General features: G+C 37.3%; 2 protein-coding genes across 2 annotated transcripts; both read left to right on the forward strand.

Annotated features, from left to right (window-relative positions):
- Window positions 1-2,281: 2,281 nt before the first annotated feature.
- On the forward strand, window positions 2,282-11,423 carry LOC104814231 (homeobox-DDT domain protein RLT1-like). Its single transcript, XM_010542165.2, has 18 exons — window positions 2,282-2,860; window positions 2,970-3,422; window positions 3,919-3,989; window positions 4,437-4,775; window positions 4,861-4,935; window positions 5,028-5,192; window positions 5,318-5,540; window positions 5,789-5,889; window positions 6,189-6,275; window positions 6,451-6,603; window positions 6,699-6,854; window positions 7,551-7,760; window positions 7,856-8,476; window positions 8,576-9,076; window positions 9,357-9,881; window positions 9,988-10,092; window positions 10,350-10,583; window positions 10,696-11,423. The coding sequence occupies exons 1-18, from the start codon at window positions 2,713-2,715 to the stop codon at window positions 11,365-11,367; spliced, it is 4,839 nt and encodes a 1,612-aa protein (XP_010540467.1). The 5' UTR covers window positions 2,282-2,712; the 3' UTR covers window positions 11,368-11,423.
- A 3,692-nt stretch (window positions 11,424-15,115) lies between these two features.
- LOC104814232 (receptor-like protein kinase HSL1) lies at window positions 15,116-18,708 on the forward strand. The gene is made up of 2 exons (XM_010542166.2): window positions 15,116-17,803; window positions 18,092-18,708. Exons 1-2 carry the CDS (start codon window positions 15,220-15,222, stop codon window positions 18,472-18,474), a joined length of 2,967 nt encoding a protein of 988 aa, XP_010540468.1. The 5' UTR covers window positions 15,116-15,219; the 3' UTR covers window positions 18,475-18,708.
- The last annotated feature ends 1,766 nt before the right edge of the window (window positions 18,709-20,474 follow it).

Consider the following 20,474-nt stretch of genomic DNA (forward strand, 5'->3'; position numbering starts at 1 on the left):
AACATCTAGAAGATCTCAGATAAAAAGAGAAACATGCCAATATAAAGAAAGGGAAGGAACAACCAGCAAAAGAATGACTTGCAAGAGAAAAGGAAACATGTCATTGAAGAAAAATGGAAAGAGTAAGCAAAAGGAATGAAGATAAAGAAAAGGAAAAACAAATATGATGAAACGAAATGGAAACCCTATGCAGGAGGCTGAGCATAAATACAGAGGCGTGCACAATAGAAGAGATCACCCAAGGAGAGAGAGAGTCTTTGAGTCGTGAAAGCTTTGGGCATAAACATATTTGTATGGGAAACACGGGTGAGTGATACTTGAGATAGAGTGAAGTGTATCTGAGGGGGAGCCTTCAAATAACAGGCGAACCGCTCAAAGGGCCTAGACGAGTCTAGGGTTACACGGGGTGTGTGAGGCACACATAGTGTATGAGCTGATAGAATTCATGTTGTAAGGGGGGAACAAACTCAGGGGGAGTTGTGTTCTTGGGATGGATTAGGCTCGAACAAAAAAGAGTTGTAATTCATTTTCTTTACAAATGAATAGAATCAGTTGGGAAGTTTTTGAAAGCAATATCGTGTGAGTTTACTTTTTCAGAAAATTTCTAATTTAAATTGTTGTAACCATGGACTCTACATCATAGTTTATACAAGTCCTATGAACGGATGGACTATCCGATATTTCGCGGTATATTATAACTTATACTTAATATTTAGATATTCGATATTTAAATTGTAAGAATAATCGATAGATGTTAAACTATTGAATATCTAATACATTTTAATGTTCGTGGGCCGGTAATGATATCACAATGGTAATGGCCAGTGAAAACAAGTAGTTGAACACTAAGAATTCGACTAAACGATAGAAAATTAGATATAACCACAATTAATTTGGATATTGAATAAGTAAACATTTCAGTTATTTGAAGTTCTGTTTTTTCTTCTTCTTCTTCAGATTCTGTTATATGAGTTTTAGAAACCTATATCCATGTTTTATATGTTAAATTCAGTTCGGTTAAATGCTCTTCAATTTCGAGTTTTATTGATAATAATGCTCATTTTATAAAAAAAAAGTTATAATTTTTTGATTATTTTTATATTTGATTCATATTTGATTTTTCTGTTTTGAAAACATAATACCATTTGTTTTTTTATGATGGGTTATTCGGTTCAATTAGATTCGGTTATCACATAACAAAAAACTGTTTGCATCTCATACTAAAATTAGAAAAAAAAGGTCAATAAAAAAACACCTTTTTAACTTCAAAATTAATTTGATGTTAACCAAATTTGGATAAATTAACTGGTAAGAGATGATAAAATTTTTAAGACCGTCATTGGAATTTTAATCCAAAGATGTAAAACGAATTTATCCATCAGATAAAAGATAAAACAGATGATATGAAATCACATTCTCTAAAATCTTGAATCAACTCCTTACACTCATTCAAGTAAATGGTTTTCAAATCGATCGTTCCGTAATATTTTACCATAACAATTTATGTATTAATCAAACTGAATTAATAGATAAAAAAACAAACAAAGTATCTGATTTTCTTCCAAGTCACAACCAGTAAACCGTGCCATATATCAAAATCAGAAGATCGAACCATTGAATTCATTATCTAATTGAACGATCTTGATTATCGTCGAATCGATATCGTTGATCAACTGGTTTTGCAATGATAACGGGAACAAACAATGGTTTCGTAGTGTTTTGGCCTCGACTTGTTTATTTTTCCGGCGTCGGTTAGGACAAATTCTGATCAAGCATGGAGGATAAATAAATCAATTAAATATAAATAATATATAATTCAAATTTGTATATTAAGATAAAAAAGTTGATATTGCTCTTTTTTTTTACTAAACTGATGCCGTCAGCGACGAGGAACATGTACTAGGGTGTATGTGCGAGTATTTGTTTCGATAGAGAGAGAGAGAGAGCGTAGAATGTGAATGTACCACAAAATTACAATTATCCTTTGTTTGGTTCCGCGATTCCATCTAACGGTCGGGGACTCAATTCTATCCACATGTTCATAAACGACACGCATTGCAGCTCTGGAAATCGCAAACGTCATGATTATTCCTTACGTCGTGGTCCCCACAAACTTGGGAGAGGATCGTACGGATCCCCAGAGCCGACACAGAAGACGACACGCGCTCATAATCTTTCTGGAAGATTTGTAATAATAATTTCCTTTAAAATAAACTGATAAAAAACGACAAATAAAAGGTGGGATTTTTTTTTTAGGAGCGTTGGCATCAGAAAGCTTCGTATACACATCAACGGCTTATTTTTCAATTTCAGCACACGCGAATCGCTGTTAGAACAAGTTCCAAACTTTTCTACAAAAAATATAATCTTTATTTTTTTTCACGCAAAGAAACGGAATTTAATATGGAAGTTGAAATCGAGATGAGTGGTACGAGTCCTGTTGTTTTTCCTTTTTGGATTTTATCATCATCGATTTTGCTATTATTCTTGTTCTTCTTATTTTCTTCTTTTAATTTTACGTTTTTTCTCGATAATTTTGTTATCGAGGGGGCAAAGAAAAGGGATCGTCGGGGGTTTGTTCGTTTGTTCGTTTTGTCTTTGCGATAAGAAACCCTAGTTTTTTTGTTTTTCCATTTGATTGTTTTCTGGGTTGCGGCCGCTTCTGGGTTTCTTCTTCTCTGTTCGATCTTTGAAATCCTTGGTGGGTTTTCAATGGAGATCGGTTCTGATGGAGTGGATCAGATCACGAGCGGCGGTAATGGCAAGAAGAAGATCGACAATTCAAACGACGGTCTCTCCAAGCCCAAGCGTCAGATGAAGACTCCGTTTCAGCTCGAAACCCTGGAGAAAGTTTATGCAGGTTTGTGTTCATCAAAAGAATTCCTTGTTTCGCTAATCCGGTTCATGTGTTGGAATTCGATGTCGATATTTTGCGCTTTTCTTATTCTGTTCTCGGTTGGTCTGATTAGTGGAACCGTACCCGTCTGAGGCTACGAGAGCAGAGATGTCTGAGAAATTAGGTTTGTCGGATCGACAGCTTCAGATGTGGTTCTGCCATAGAAGGCTGAAGGACAAGAAGGATGTTCCGTCCAAGAAACAGCGGAAACCGGCTGCCGTTCAACCACCGGTTAATGAACTTCCTGTCAGATCGGTTCCTGAGCCGGAATCAGGATCTGGTTCGGGTTACAGCCCTTATTCGAATTCTGGGAAGAATTTCGCTAGTGGTAGTAGTAGTTCTCGAGCTGGGTCGGGAGATTATGGGCCAATAGGAAGGAGAAACCATGAGGCGAGGATATCTGTGGTGGAGCGTAGAGCTATTGCCTGCGTTGAGGCGCAGTTAGGGGAGCCCTTGAGAGAAGATGGACCGATTCTTGGGATGGAATTTGATCCATTGCCCCCTGATGCATTCGGAACACCTATAGGTATATTGCATTTTGCGCTTTCTTATTATGCTACCAGTAGAGATAGTTTTGTGTTTCACAATTGCATTTTGTGTCATTAGCTCATTATGAGATGGTATTTAGGCATCAAGCAGATGGAAGCAGCATGCTTAAGTTCATTGTCAATAATGTGGTTAGTGTGCTTATATGATGGTTTTCATTTTCTGGGACCATTGATCATGAAGTTCGGTTCCTGGTTTACTCTATGGGATAGTCGAGTTCTTCCTTGTTTAGTTTTTTTTTCCTTGAATTGGGTTCTTTAAACTCCGCCTGGACATGGGTTATTTCGTGTCTTGTCGGTCCCAAGCCCGGATAAAAGAGGAGGGTTTTGCGGTAGGTGGCAACCAGCAAACTCAAACCTATGCCATATCTCATATGCAATGAATCCAAATCTTGGGAATGAGGCGATGTTGATGTCTGAATTGGGTTCTTTCCCACTGTAATTCATTTGTTTTCTGATATGTACCAAAATTTCCAGAGATGCAGAAGCGTTCGGTTCATCCGTACGAGAGCAAAATGTATGAGCCTCAAGATGCCAGATCTTGCAGAGTTAGTTTTCTAACTAAAGGAAATATGCTCTTTTTTATTTCTCTATCTCTAGGTATTTGTCCTTCCATCAGAGATTAGAAGGGCTGTCAAGTTATATAGTTTTACTTAATGTTAATAGGAAAATTTCCTCTTTTCACGATAATTTCTGTGTTTAGTTATTGTTCTGGCATCTTGCTCCCTTATTTCTGAACTGGTTATCATTTATTTCATGAACTTAAGTACACAGCCATCTCTGACATATCAGTTGGAACTTGAAAGAGATTCTATAAATTGTTGTATAGGGGAACCATTAAGACTTTTCATTGCATATAGGTTGATAATTCAGCCTGATCAGTGTATTCGATAATTCTATTTTATCTTGTCACTGGCAAAATTGCACTTCTGTTTCATTCGTTGTGGTTTCTTGTTGCCGCACTTTGTTGAAATTAGTTTGTTTGTTAATCTTAGTCTCAAGCTGCTTCCCATTCTATCCATGAGCAACCATCTAAGGATGATCCATCGTCCTTTATACCCGAGGTGTATGGACGATATTCTGAAATTCGCGCTCATGGTATGGAGTATGATAATACACTGGCTAGAAGCTCATCATTTCTGCAAGGGAATGGACATTTACCCACGTCTCGTGGTATCCATGGAAACGTGGCTCGTAACCGTTCTACATCTCGACAAACCGTGAGAAGCCCTTTTATTTCATCAGTTATTGATGATGAGAATGTCATGCTAGAGAAATACCCGTTTGATCTGGAGAGAGAAGATCCTTATAGTGATGTACATAGGAAGGGAAAGGTAGCTTCTGGTGCCAAGGCCTATTCCTTTTCTTTCATCATTGTTGTGTTCTTCTCTTTAATTTATCTTCTGCTTACTTTTGCAGGTTGATGAAGTTAGACTTGCAAGGGAAAGTGAAGCCCGGGACAGTTGTGCACGAAAAGAGATTCAGAGGAGAAAGGTACTTATATCCCCTTTATTAGGAGGAATCTTGTATGCATGCTTTAGTCCTCCCTGTTATATACATATATAATCTGAAGATTGTATCCTCAGAATGAAGAACACATGAGCAAAGAAATAGAAAGACATGAACGTGAGAGGCGTAAAGAAGAAGAGAGGTTGATCCGTGAAAGACTAAGGGAGGAGGAAAGATCACAGCGTGAACAGAAACGTGAGATGGAAAGAAGAGCGAAGTTCTTACAGAAAGAACTTGAAAGGGTAACTTTGAAAACTATATCAGTTATTTTTCTATCGTGTTTTAGAAACGTTCTACAAAATTGAGTAAATTTTGTGACAGCTTGTATGGAAAATGACAATTTATCACTCGGTTGGACTGTCTAAAGGTGGAGAAAAAGAGGCAAAAAGAAGAGCTTCGTCGGGAGAAAGAATCCATGAGACACAAGATTGCCATTGAGAAGGCCACTGCACGCAGAATTGCTAAAGAATCTATGGATCTAATTGAGGATGAGCAGCTAGAACTGATGGAACTGGCTGCTGCTAGCAATGGATTGCCCTCGATTTTACAGCTTGATCATGACACACTGGAAAACCTTGAATTGTTTAGAGGTAATGGTCTCTTTACAAAACCTTGAACTGCTTCAGCTAATAAAGATCTGTTAGTCAGAATCCTTTGGACTATTTATGATGTAGATTTGACGAGTTCTCTTGAAAGAGACGAATTTTCATCCTTTCTCTTATCCAAAGCATGATTATAAGTCCTTTGCTAATTAATTGAATTTCATATTTCCTTGTGCAATTTGTGTACTTTCTTCTTGCTAGACCCTGTAAATAACCCTGTTTTGTTTGTTTTCTAGATTCTTTGAGCTCATTTCCACCGAAATCTGTGCAACTGAAAAGGCCATTTTCCATTTCACCATGGAAGGATTCTGAAGAAAATGTTGGGAACCTTCTCATGGTATGCACTATTGGTCATTACTGGTTTTATATAGCCTCTCATTTACAGCTGATATCTTCACAGAAACTCAGGAAGAGACCTTTTAGCCAAATTGGAGATCACGTAGGTTTCTTTTTCTGTCAATATGTATCTTTTCGTGTAGCTGTGGTGCTTGATATGGTGGATTCTAAAATTTTTAAAGCTTGAAGTTAATGTAGCTTATGTTTATAGGTTGCCCAGCATTTGTTTTAGTTATCTCGTTCGTTTGTCATGTCATGAAATTCTTGTTTGAGATTTCTAGTTTCATTGTTACTTTTCAGGTTTGGAGATTCCTAATAGCTTTTGCTGATGTTCTTGGACTATGGCCTTTTACCCTGGGTGAGTTCATTCAAGCTTTTCATGACTATGTAAGTCTTTCATTGGTACTTCGGTTTGGGGTTCCCCTATTTTCGTTTTTTTTTCATTTTTTCTTTGTATGTGACACCCTTGTGGTGGGACCCTTTTCCGGACCCTCGCTCAATGGGGATGTTTTGTGCAACGGGCTGCACTTTTTCTTTGTATGTGACTTAGATGCTATTTTAGGATTCAAGATTGCTGGGGGAGATACATGTCGCTCTTTTGAGTTCTATAATTCGGGATATCGAAGATGTTGCTAGAACACCTTTTACTGGATCAGGAATTATCCAATATACTGTCGCCAATCCTGAAGGTGGACACCCACAGCTAGTGGAAGGGGTAATTTGCATTTGTTTCGATATGGTAGAACCTTTCGCCTTCTGGGTTCTTTCAATGAGGCTTTATTTGTATCTATTTGTCTCTCTATGATTCAGGCATATGCATGGGGCTTTGATATTCATAGTTGGCAAAAGCGTTTGAGTCCATTAACATGGCCTGAAATATTGCGGCAGTTGGCACTGTCTGCTGGATTTGGGCCTTGGCTGAAGAAAAAAGGTTCCTGGTTGTCCTTCTTGGGAGACAAGGATGAGGTAATTATGCATTCTTTTTATACCGTTGAATCCTAGTTAATCTGGTTGAGAATATATTGGTATTGCTATGCATGGACACGATATATGCTTGTTGTATTCAACAATGCACAATATGTTTGAGACGAAAGGATGGTATGGATAATAAATCCAGCTCTTGTGGTATAATGATGCCTGTCCCGCTCTGGTTAGCTGTCAATGCATCTGCTCTGCTATAACTCTATGAAATTGATACAATTGACGAGAAACAGATGAATCTGGTTGTTGTGGCGTGGGTAATTAACCCAGTTCATTGGTAATGATGTGTGATAGGTTAGTTGTCAATGATCACCTCTGCTCCGCTGGTAATTACATGACTTTGATCTCGAAGCGATTAATTTTTGTGCGTATTGAAAGGTTTGAAAAACGGTTTTCATTGATTAAAAAAATTCCTCGGAAATGTTGAGATGTAAAAAATCATGTGCTTGCATTGATCTTTTCGTCATGCTAATATTAGATTGAGATTTTGGCCTTTTGTGTTTTCTTGCTTGTCTATCTAGTAATGGTGATAGAAAAGCATACTTCCGTTATTTTGGGTGACAAATTATTGTTTGATGAGGACTGGCTCTGATATCCATAGCCTATTTTGTGGCCTAAGACGTGAAGAAGCTAGATGTATTTCGTTATCTTATACATCCTTTTGGGTATGATTGAATACAGGTTAAAGCTTGTGAAGATATAATATCTACTATCCGCAGTGGTTCAGCTGCTGAAAATGCTTTTGCATTAATGCGAGAAAAGGGATTGCTCCTTCCACGAAAGTCAAGACATCGGTTAACTCCTGGAACTGTCAAATTTGCCGCCTTTCATATTCTCTCCCTTGAGGGAAGCAAGGGACTGACGGTATTAGAACTTGCAGAAAAGATTCAGGTACATCTGCATTTTTTCTGCAGTTTCGGTTTAACCCTATATTTTATTTACATAATTCTTTTATTTACATAGTTTTTATGGTCTCCCTCTGGAAGGAATCCGGACTCCGAGACTTGACGACAAGCAAGACACCAGAGGCTTCAATCTCCGTTGCTTTGACTAGAGATATCAAACTTTTTGAAAGGATAGCTCCTTCGACCTATTGTGTACGAGCTCCTTATAGGAAGGACCCTGTGGATGCTGAGGCAATTCTCATCGAAGCTAGGAAGAAGATAAGGGCTTTTGAAAATGGATCTACAGGTGTGGAAGATGTTGAAAGAGATGAAGGCTCTGAAGGTGTTGCTGATGAGGATCCTGAGGTTGATGACATATCTGTTACTCCGGCAAATGCTTCAAAAAATGCTGATGACTTGGGCGAAGAGAACGTTTTGTCTGCAAATGGGAAAGACGATATGATTTGTGGTGTTAAAGCGGATATAAAGAATGGGATTAAGAAGGATTTGTCTTGTCTTCCTTCAAGCAGTGTTAAGAATGATGTTGTGCAAACCTGCTTGGATAATAAGAATGTTGAGGTCGAAATCAACCAGGCCCATTCGTGGATTCAAGGTCTTACAGAAGGGGATTATTGTCATCTGAGTGTTGAGGAGCGACTGGATGCCCTCGTTGCTTTAATTGGCATTGCCAATGAAGGGAATTCAATCCGAGCTGTTCTTGAGGTAAAAGCTTGTGTTTTATATTTATCAGTTTTCTCTTTGGGAAGAGAAGTTCCAGAATTTTTGTCCCTGTAATCTGTATTTCACTTGAAACTATTTCAGGAGCGTATGGAAGCAGCAAATTCTCTTAAAAAGCAAATGTGGGCAGAAGCACAATTGGATAAGAACTGCATGAGAGACATAATGAAGCTCGATTTTGAGTACAGCAAAACTGAACCAAGGATGCCTCAGCACATTATCCAAATTCCTGCTAATGAGAGGAATAATATCAACATAGAGCCTACCCAGTCTACAGATGAACAGAAGCCTCTGGAAATGGTTTCAAATGATCGAACCTTCGTTACTCAGAACACTGATATGGGTCATGACAATTTTGCTTCTCAACATGGATATGCGTCAAAGAGATCACGTTCACAATTGAAATCATACATTGGCCAGAGATCAGAAGAGATATATGTTTACAGGTCTTTGCCACTTGGACAGGATAGACGGCATAATCGTTATTGGCAGTTTGCTGCATCATCTTCTAGAAATGATCCTTGTTCCGGGCTTATATTTGTTGAGCTACATGACGGGAAGTGGCGGCTCATTGATACAGAAGAGGTAATAATGGGTTTATCTGCTCTCTTAGACAATTACATGTCCTCTGGAAAGCTAAAGGGTCATAAGATAACTAAAGGCCGATCAAAATTGCTTTTTTTTTTCTGGCTAAAATTTTCTAGATCCTTTAACATGGTAAAAAGTTGCCATTTACTTACTCAGATAAGTTTGCTATACTGAGTTATTCTTGCTGGGTTTGATTTGAAAGTGGGTCTCCAGTTGCTAATACCTAGCTTCCACATGTGTTTTGACTATATCTTGTTTATGGTTTTGTTTTGAATAGGCGTTTGAAGCTCTTGTTACATCGCTGGATATGCGTGGGATTAGAGAATCCCATTTACGCATAATGTTGCTGAAGATAGAGGGATCATTCAAAGAGAATGTTCATTACAATTTTCAGCTTGCTAGAAATCACTGCTTGAAGGAAAAGGGTGTCGAGAATGAAGCGGCTGAAATGAATTCCAGTCCCGATTCCTCTGCTGATTTCGACAGTCCTTCCAGTGCACTACTATGTGGGTCAAACTCTGATTCAGTGGAAACTTCAAATTCTTTCAGAGTTGAGCTCGGGAGAAATGATACTGAAAAGAAGAATTTACTGCAACGGTACCAAGATTTTCAGGGGTGGATGTGGTCAGAATCTTTTAAATCACTACTTCCTTTCGCTAGGAAACACGGAAAGAAGAGATGTGATCAACTGTTAGAACATGGTGCAGAGAGAATGCTATGGGATTCCACTGGTACAGGTTTGGTGGAATCTCCTCTTCCTGTTGGGGTTAGTTTGCTCAAGGCTCTACTTGTTTTTCTCGAGGTAAACCATATAAACTCGGTCCAGTTTCGATATCCTCACAGAGTGTTTGGCATTGATTTCTTTCTTACCGGCTTTGGCAACTTAACAATTTCAATTTTTTTCTCAGGCATCTATTCCAGATGAGGCTCTTGAATCATTCTGGACAGAGGAGGAAAGGGAGAAGTGGGTACTTGAGCTAAATGCTTCATCATCTCCTGAGGATCTCATCCAGGTTTATACTATATTTCTTTCTCTAAAAGTTATTTTAAGACCCTTTGCTCTCTATGATCTGAAGCTACTTCTTTATCCAACATATCGAAGAGATCTTCACTTCATGCCGTTAAATAAGTTTTTTTCTTGGAACAGTTTTCATCCTGTGATGATAACCACACATGTAACATGTTAATATCAACATCTGTTAAGGCTTCTCAATTCCCATTTTCATCATGTGATGCCTAAGTTCAGCATATCCACTGTGTTTGCTTGCAGGTGGTGACTCTCTTGGAGAATGCAATCAAGGAGGAGTATTTGTCATCTGATATTGTGACGGCAAAAGAGCTCTTGGGAGCTGCTTCTGGTGATCAAGGATCGGTCTCTGTTCTTCCATGGATTCCTCAGACAGTATCAGCTGTTGCTTTGAGAATATCAGAGCTTGACGCTTCCATCCAATACATAAAGCATGAGAAACCCGACATAACCCTGGCAGATGAAGACGAGGAGATTGTAAGTTTTTTCTCTGTCATTCTCTTTCTGTGTTCCACGTCTGTAACTGTTCAAAGCTTGACTCGGAATCTGTCATGGGTGTGATGAATCTAACTCTCTTCGTTTTATGCAGAGGCTTCCTTCTGGAAACTCCCCTTTCAAGAGCAAAACGATCAAATTTCTAGATGATCGAGATGAAGCGATGAGGGAAGAGGTTTTCATGGGCAAACGAAACAGCAAACGTGGACGAGCGAACTGTGATCCTGGATCAAGCAGAAAGGTGAAGAGAAAGAAAAGACGGGTCGGACCCAACAGATCCACCATTGTTGGGAGAAATGCTGAATCGATGCCCCTTCGGTTGGCCCAAGAGGGTGCGGAAATAAACAGCCACCAGACAGGTGGACGAGGAAGAAGAACAGTTAGAAGACGACCAGAGAGAAGAATCATCGATGACAGAGTAGCCGACATTGTTATGCCTCGAAACGAGGAAGAAGAAGAAGAAGAAGAAGCAACACAGAGAGAAATGGAGGAGGAATGGGTGATTAAAGAAGACGAAAACGCTCATCATCCCGTCGACTACAGTCGGAGAGATTGGGGATCGGATGGGAACAGTAACCCTAATGAAGCAAGCGTCGAAGAAAAAGAACGAGATGAAGAGTATGAAGGGATTGGACCGTCAGCCATGGCTCTAGAAGAAGAAGAAGAAGAAGCAGAGACGAGCGAAAGCTCTGATGAAAATGGCGTACCGAACAAGACATGGGAGGAATTCGGCATAGAATCAGAGGATTACAGCAGTGATTCATGAATCTGATGGAGATGGCCACAGGCTTGGATCAGGTATGAATATCATATAGGGAAAAATGGTTTCAAATGATCGAACCTTCGTTACTCAGAACACTGATATGGGTCATGACAATTTTGCTTCTCAACATGGATATGCGTCAAAGAGATCACGTTCACAATTGAAATCATACATTGGCCAGAGATCAGATTCGGGGGTTTGGTTAAGGGATCTGGCATCTACTACTATACAAGGATGTATAAGCGAAGATGCCTCATGCTTCTCCATGAAAATACGAATCAATGAAATAATTCTTCAAATACAGAGTGATAGTCTACTTCCTCCATGATTTGTTTGTATATACGTTTACGTATACGTATGTATATATTAGTTGATGAGGTGCATATTTAAAAATCAGGTAACTATATATATATATATACACACACACATTGTTTTAATTAAATGGTGATTTATTTATTGTAGGATTATTATGGCTTCAATATGAGATTTGGATGCGCCAATTAATTTTCATGCATGTTCACTTCACATGAATCACATGGGGCAGTTGATGCTGTCAATCTTTGCTCTCGCATAAAGAGCAAATTTTCAAAAATAATAATATATATATAGTGAAAAAGAAAGATTTACAACTTTGTTCCTTTTACGTAATTTATAAAAAAAATAAAAGCTTCTTTTACCCAACCAAAAGGTAGTTTAAGAAAGTGGGAGAAGGTTGGGTTGAAAATAAAATAAGAATAAAATCAAATTAATTAATCAACTAATTAAGCGATGCTTAAGGGGGTAATTATGATTCCAAGGTCGGAAACTGGCCCAAATGAGGTGGACTGACCATTCCCTTCTAGATGCTTATTTTTTTTTTCCTCGAATTGAATGCTTTTTTCCTATTATGTAAGTCATAAACAAAATTTTGGGTAACCAATGTTCAGACTAAAAATCAACGGTATAATTTAGAATATACGTTTCCTCTCTAAATTTGAGATTCGAATTAGGGACAGAATATACGTTTTACGTTCGTATTTTACCGGTTGAACTATCCAAATTAAGATATCTTTAAGAAATTGTATATGGGAATGAACATTTTTCAAGGACAATATATTGTTATTACAACCGATCATTACATAAGAGGACATTTTTTATTTTTATTTGTATTTTTATGCTTTGTGACCATGATTTATAAGTTGCAAAAAAAATGGAAATCAACCCAATGGCACAAAAAAACATGCTATAATTCCAAAAAGAAACCATGGTATATTAGGTGATCTAATCATCTCCAAAGTAATTTTGAATAAAAAATAAAAAAGAAAAAAAATAATGATTAGGACATTTTAGGATTTGATAAGGCCCCACAGATCCTTAAGGCATGTCGTGGATGCTTCAAAAAGTTATGGGTAGAACCACAAGAAAGGATAATTGCAGATTTCCAAAGGAGAATATCTGCAAAATAAAGTTTTTGTTTGGATTATTAATATTATTGCTTATAATATTTTTATTTTATTCGCTCAAAGAAATCATGGTTCTCTTTTGGCATATCGTTTATTTAAAATATGTTATCATGGTTCAACAAAAATATGCTTGGGACACACATTAGTTATCCAGATTTTGACATTCATTATCCAGATTTCGAGTTTTTTTTATATAATATAGTAAAGGGTTTTTAAAAAGGTAAAAAAAATTAGTTTCAGCCATCTTCAATAATTAGAATGTAAAAACTGATCAAACATTTTTGAATTTTTATAAATACCGTATTTATATAAAATGTAAATAAGTAAAAACAAAAAGGTTAATTTAAATAACTAAAAGTGATGCTATTGCTCCACGTAAAAAATAATAAGTAAAAAGTTTGTTGAGGTTAAAATTAAAAATATTTATAAAATATATATTTTTAGTTTTTTTTTTTTGGTATTAGAGCGGTCATATCTTGGGTTACACAACGGTTAAAATGCCTGGCGCGTGACACAACGCTCACACAAACCACGCTACGCACACAACGAGACACAACACGACGAACGTGTTTTTTTTATAAAAATAAAAATAAAAATAAAAATACAGATACAGATACAAAGAAAAATTTAAAAAAAAAATAATTGCAGCGGGAAAGAGCCGCATTATTATTGTATCGAACAGGGAGACATAGAAACTGCATGCCGTTTCTTCGTCAGCCCCTATGCTCGATGAGGCGACCGACCGACGCGATGTTTCGAACTTTGGCCTTTTTGGTCATCCTTTTTGAAAAATCTGAATTTCCCATTCACCTTTACTTTTTTTTTTTGTATATATTTTCAGCTATTAAAAAAGAAAAGAAAAGTGACTTTATTCTGTTCATAATGCTCCTACAGACTAATTTTTTTTACGAGTGAATTTCAATTTTATTATTTAAATTAAAGATATGTCTAGTTTCGTCTAAAATTATACACATTGTTTCAAGATTAATTTGGAGTTTTTGTTAATTATTATGAAATAAATGAAATGTAAGGAAAAAAAAGAATAAGTAAATTGATATCATAGAATGGTTCTTTCTCCTTTCATTGATAGTTCACAATCGTACAGCAAACGCATCTCGATTTCCCATGCTTCCTTGGGACTACTTAATCATGTTTCTAAATTAATCATATTAAACAAATAACATATTTGCATATATATATATATATATATATATATATAATAAATGCATATTTTACAAAAAATAATAACAAAAATATCAAGAAGGTGCTTTTTTAATAATACGGAAATTCACGGGTTATAAAGTTTTGTACATATATACTATGTTTGGACAATGACAATTTGGAAGTTGGAAAATGACCTATGTAATTATTAATTTTTAGTTTCGGAATTATTATGCATTTTTAACCTATGTTTAATATGGAATTTTTCCATGTTTTTGTTAAGAGTTCTAGTATTTTATAATTTACATTTTTGATAATTTGGTTTAAGCATCAAATAATAGTCAGCTGATAGAAAGGCAATTTTTAGAGTGGGCCCCGCACATAAAGATTTCGTACTTAGTTATTTGCTTAGGGAAATGTACCATATGATACGGACATTAATTTTGAATATAGATGCTATTAATAGGATAATATAGATTTATCTAACTGTAGTAAATGCCATTGGGATCAGTCAAGCTATTGTATATAGTAATTAATACAACAAATTTTTATCAATTAGTAAGACCAAAGAATGTATTTTTTAGGTATTTTTAATAAATTGATGTATTTATTTTAAAATTTCCCTATAAAACAATTATTATAAAATATATTTTTATTCAGAAATATGTAAACATTCAATGTATGTAAAAAAAATTCACATTATATTCTTCTTTTCTATTCATTAATAGAGTAGACAAATATAAGCAAAAATATTAGATGCGATTTGTATTATGCGTGTATTAGAGATTTGATGTCACACTATTAAATCCCATGTATTAATTAATAGGAATAATATATATCCGTTTGCAAGAAAAATACATTTATTATGTATTAGTAAATATACCTTAGAACCTAATTAAAGATTAAAAGAACAAATCACAGAACTATGTTTTAAAATATTGTATCATCATCATTCGATATGTATCAATCGAGAAAATAAAATAAAAATACTTAATATTAACATAATTATTCCAAACTAATTATAAATCCAAAAAAAAATAGAAACTAAATGATAATAAAGGCTATGATTTTGTCTTTCACGGTCTCTATAATTTCTCCGTCAAAATCATTCTGGTCAACCATCTCTGGTGCGTGTCTATATCAGTATACATATATATATGTATATGTAGTTCAGCTCACTTATCTTCCCACTTCGCCGCAGCTCCGCCGTCTTCTCCACCGCCGGAAAGCGGCCATTGTTGTGAAAACGAAGATGAATCTTCTCCTTGTACTCTTCCTTTTCCCCGTAGTTCTCTCTCTTAACCAAGATGGTCTCATTCTCCAGCAGGTGAAGCTCTCTCTCCACGACCCTGACGCTTCTCTATCTTCTTGGAATCCTGACGACGTGTCTCCTTGCCGGTGGTACGGCGTTTCCTGCGGTGGCTCCGGAGACGTTACCTCCGTCGACCTCTCCAGCGCCAACCTCGCCGGACCTTTCCCTTCCGTCATCTGCCGTCTCTCGAGCCTCTCTTTCCTCTCCTTCTTCAACAACTCCATAGACTCGACTCTTCCTCTCGATGTCGGGGCATGTCGGAGCCTCGAGCATCTCGATCTCTCCCAGAATCTTCTCACCGGTGAGCTTCCGTACACCCTCGCCGACCTCCGTGACTTGAAGTACCTCGATTTGACCGGAAATAACTTTTCCGGTGATATTCCGGCGAGTTTCAGTCAGTTTCAGAAGCTCGAGGTTCTGTCTCTTGTCTACAATCTCTTGGACGGGACGATCCCGCCGTTTCTCGGGAACATCAGCTCTCTGAAGATGCTCAACCTGTCGTACAATCCGTTCAGTCCCGGTAGGATCCCGCCGGAGCTCGGAAACCTATCAAATCTCGAGGTTCTGTGGCTCACAGAGTGTAATCTGGTCGGCGAGATCCCCCACTCACTGGGTCGACTCGGTCGACTCGCTGATTTGGACCTCGCACTGAACAACCTGGAGGGTCCTATCCCGAGTTCGCTTGGCGGGTTGATGCGTATCGTCCAGATTGAGCTCTACAACAACTCGCTGACCGGGAAAATCCCGCCGGAGCTGGGGAATCTGAAGTCGCTGAGACTCCTCGACGCGTCGATGAATCGTTTGACTGGCTCAGTACCTGACGAGCTTTGCCGGGTTCCATTGGAGAGCCTGAATCTCTACGAGAACGATCTCGAAGGTGAGCTCCCTTCGAGCATAGCACTATCGCCAAACCTTTACGAGCTCAGGATCTTCGGAAATCGCCTCATCGGCGAGTTACCCAGAGACCTCGGCAAAAACTCGCCGTTGAAATGGCTTGACGTGTCAGAAAATTGGTTTTCCGGCGAGTTACCGGCGACCCTGTGCGAGAATGGTGAGTTGGAGGAGTTGCTGATGATACGCAACTCGTTTTCCGGCCAAATACCGGAGAGTCTTGGCAATTGCCGGAGCTTGACCCGGGTCCGGTTGGGACACAACCGGTTCTCGGGTCCAGTCCCTGTCGGATTCTGGGGATTGCCCCATGTTTACTTGCTCGAGCTCATCAACAACTCCTTCTCCGGAGAAATCTCGAAGTCTGTGGCAGGTGCATCTAATATCTCTCTGTTGATCATATCGAACAATGAGTTCAATGGCTCGTTTCCTGAGGAAATCGGGTTCTTGGGCAATCTTAATCAATTGTCGGCGGCCAGCAACAAGTTCAGTGGCTCGTTGCCTAGTTCCATGGTGGAACTTGAAGAATTGAGTATTCTTGATCTTCATGGAAACCAGTTTTCAGGGGAGTTGCCGCTTGGAATCAAGTCCTGGAAGATGTTGAACGAGTTGAACTTAGCCAGTAACCAGTTTTCTGGCAGAATCTCTGATGAGATTGGGAATTTGTCTGTCTTGAACTATCTTGATCTCTCTGATAATCGGTTTTCTGGTGAAATCCCACTCTCTTTGCAGAGTTTGAAGCTAAACCAGTTGAATTTGTCCAATAATCGGTTATCGGGAGAGATTCCTCCATTCTTGGCAAAAGAAATGTACAAGAACAGCTTCCAGGGAAATCCTGATTTGTGTGGCGACTTGGATGGATTGTGTGGCCGCAAGAGTGAAGCTAAGAACAAAGGCTATCTATGGCTTCTTAGGTCGATTTTCATATTTGCAGCGTTTCTGTTCCTTGTCGGTGTTGTCTGGTTCTACTTAAAGTACAGAAATTTCAAGAAAGCAAGAGCCGTGGAGAAATCCAAGTGGACGATAATGTCGTTCCACAAACTGGGTTTCAACGAAAACGAAATTCTTGAAAGCTTAGACGAAGATAATGTGATCGGAACTGGATCTTCTGGTAAAGTGTACAAGGTTGTTCTTACCAGTGGCGAGGAAGTTGCGGTCAAGAGACTATGGACAGGAACCATAAAGGTGACAGGAAACTGTGATGCAGAGAAAGGACAACAACCTCGGCTCCAAGATGAAGCTTTCGAAGCAGAGATTGAGACATTGGGTAAGATCAGACATAAGAACATTGTAAAACTCTGGTGTTGCTGCATCACTAGAGATTGCAAGCTCTTGGTTTACGAGTACATGTCCAATGGTAGCTTAGGGGATTTGCTGCATAGCGGTAAAGGAGGATTAATGGGTTGGGAGACAAGGTACAAGGTTATCTTGGACGCAGCCGAAGGGCTGTCTTATCTTCACCATGATTGTGTTCCTCCGATCGTTCATAGAGATGTTAAGTCCAACAACATTTTGATCGATGGAGATTACAGTGCAAGAGTTGCTGATTTCGGAGTGGCTAAAGTCGTTGACTTGGCTGGCAAGGCACCTAAGTCCATGTCCGTTATCGCTGGTTCCTGCGGTTATATCGCACCAGGTTAGTCAGTTCGGTTATTCTCTTTTCGGGTAAAAGTAGAAAACTTTTCCAGTGATTCATCTGTGTCTGGTTATGGCTGGAAAACATAATGCACATCATGTTACAGGACTTTAGGTCATTTACCCACCCATATAACATATTCCAACCGAAACAAGAACAAAACTTTCCAGATTTTTGTAGTAAAAGTTTTCAACTTCAGTTGAGAGATCTAATCTAGCATTCATTCCATTACTATGTCGATCTCGGATTTGAATTCCCCTCCTTAACCGATCTTCAATCTTCTCGCAGAATACGCATACACACTTCGGGTGAACGAGAAGAGCGACATATACAGTTTCGGGGTCGTGATCTTAGAGATAATAACTAGGAAACGACCGGTGGATCCTGAGCTAGGGGGGAAGGATCTGGTCAAGTGGGTCTGCAGCAAACTGGAGGAAAAGGGCGTGGATCAAGTCATAGACCCGAAACTCGAAACCTGTTTCAAGGAACAGATTGGCAAAGTCCTAAGCATAGGACTCCTCTGCACGAGCCCTTTGCCCATCAACCGCCCCTCGATGAGAAGGGTCGTGAAGATGTTGCTAGAGGTAAATGGCCAAAACCATCTCAAGGACGGGAAATTTACTCCTTACTACTGCGAAGAAGACGCCTCAGATCAGGCAAATGTGGTCTGAAACTGAAAGTGAGAACCACTCTCTTTCTAAACCTTTCTCTCTCTCTCTATAATATATATATACATATACATATATGAAATCGACTGAAACAAAGCTCTCCAATTTTTTTTGGCTCTTAAAGTTTGTGACTTTTGGGCAAAATTATGGTGATGCCCCACTTGGGGTTTTTGCTCTGTTGCTTCAGGAGAATAGTGTGTAAAGTTTTTGCCTTTGAAATACCGACGTTTTGCTGCAGATTTTCTTTGACACTTCACCAAATTCCAATGTTTTGTTGGTCCCTGGCTAAAATCAAGGATTATTAATAGTGTTTGTTAAAACAAACGCATCTCAATACATGGTATAAGTTCTGTAAGATGCTGCCTTTGAGGCTTTGATCCTATAATTGGCTTTTATGTAATTTGATTATATTATGTCTCTTTATGCACTTCCACATTTCATACACATAAAATATGTTGTTAATTCGAATACCATAGACAATATAAGGTCTAATATATCTTATACAGATATAATATACAGAAGATCTAACATATCTCAACATAACCAATAATCAAATTAGATAGGATGATGTTTTAGAGATATTATTTTTCAAATTAATTAATTCCAATATTAAAATGAAAACCAAATATGTCGAACAATTAATTAATTCCAATATTAACATGAAAACCAAATATGTCGAACAATTGCACACGATTATATGTGTGTGTATTATATTGTAGAATTTCAATGTTAGTTTTATCATTTAATTTGTGAATTTTTCCATTTAAGTGTTTGTGTGTGTGTATATATATATATAATTAAGAAAAATAATATTTTTTTATTAAGGTTACCTTTTTGCAGTTAACAAAAAAAAAAGTTACCTTTTTGCAATTTGAGTTATGGAATTTTATATATATGGATAATGTTTGCGAAACTAACTATGGGCCGAAATTGGGCTTTATGATAGGCCTTGATGGAAGGCATATTTTTATATAATATCGCCCGCTGAGGATTTAGTATGTTTTATAATAAATCTTATCTTCAAAAACAACGGCCCATAAGATAGGCCCAATTAACTAATATGGACCAGACGTTTTCTACCCTTTGGACCCAATTAATAACTATGAAACAGATGTTTTTGGTTACTATTAAAGAAATTTTTTTTAAAAAAAAGCTGAATAAAAACCTAAAAACTTATAAATCATTAAAATATTTTTCTAACCACATTGGAAAAAACCATAGCTACCGTCACCGATGGCGTCAACTCAATTATCATATTGTCCCGTATAAAACAATATCACATTTTTTATATATATATTTTAAGGAATATCATCTTAACACCACTCAATGCGTCATGATTGATCAACTATGAGATTAAAATTAATATATACACATTGAAGACACAAACACGTGGCGAGTTTTCAGCCTCACGAACTGTTTATATATTTAAAATATATAGTTATAAATCAATTTAATATATATTATCGGTTGAAAATTTACCACTATTTTAAAATATTATGTAAATTTTTTTAAAAAAAAATTAACTATTACTTTCTCTTTCAAATCAAATACAAAATTTTAAAAATATATAAATAAGATTAAATAAATATACAAAAACAATAAATTTATAAGTATGAATAAAAAATTGCTTAAAATAAAAATCATAATATCTATATTTATATATCTTTAATTTTGTTGGCTTTAGTTTTTTGTATTTGATTATGATTGAATATTATAAAATATGGTAGATTATATTTATTGATATTTTTTTAGAAAATTGTGAAAAAAAACAAGAGATGGAAAATAAAGGGTAAAAAAAATAGAGGACATAATCTAGAAAAAGGGGAGAGAGGCAAATAAAAGAAAAAAAGAATGGGGATAAAAAAATTCAGGAGACTTTTTTTTTCGGTAACCAAAAATCAAAATTCAGGAGACTAGTGGAGGAGGCATTGAACATTATGTTTAAAATTTTATTAAATTTGTAAATAAAAAAAATTAGTTAGCTAGATGGGACAATTGACCCC

Source organism: Tarenaya hassleriana, unplaced genomic scaffold (assembly GCF_000463585.1).
Source record: "Tarenaya hassleriana unplaced genomic scaffold, ASM46358v1 Cleome21, whole genome shotgun sequence".
Lineage (NCBI taxonomy): Eukaryota > Viridiplantae > Streptophyta > Magnoliopsida > Brassicales > Cleomaceae > Tarenaya > Tarenaya hassleriana.

What these genes read in the sequence shown, in the direction of transcription:
- LOC104814231 (XM_010542165.2), top strand. Translation starts at nt 2,713, where the DNA reads ATGGAGATCGGTTCTGATGGAGTGGATCAGATCACGAGCGGCGGTAAT. An exon ending in TGCATTCGGAACACCTATAG is followed by an intron (nt 3,423 to 3,918) that starts GTATATTGCATT and finishes CAAAATTTCCAG; the next exon opens with AGATGCAGAAGCGTTCGGTT. An exon ending in CAGATGAAGACGAGGAGATT is followed by an intron (nt 10,584 to 10,695) that starts GTAAGTTTTTTC and finishes CGTTTTATGCAG; the next exon opens with AGGCTTCCTTCTGGAAACTC.
- LOC104814232 (XM_010542166.2), top strand. Translation starts at nt 15,220, where the DNA reads ATGAATCTTCTCCTTGTACTCTTCCTTTTCCCCGTAGTTCTCTCTCTT. An exon ending in CTGCGGTTATATCGCACCAG is followed by an intron (nt 17,804 to 18,091) that starts GTTAGTCAGTTC and finishes ATCTTCTCGCAG; the next exon opens with AATACGCATACACACTTCGG.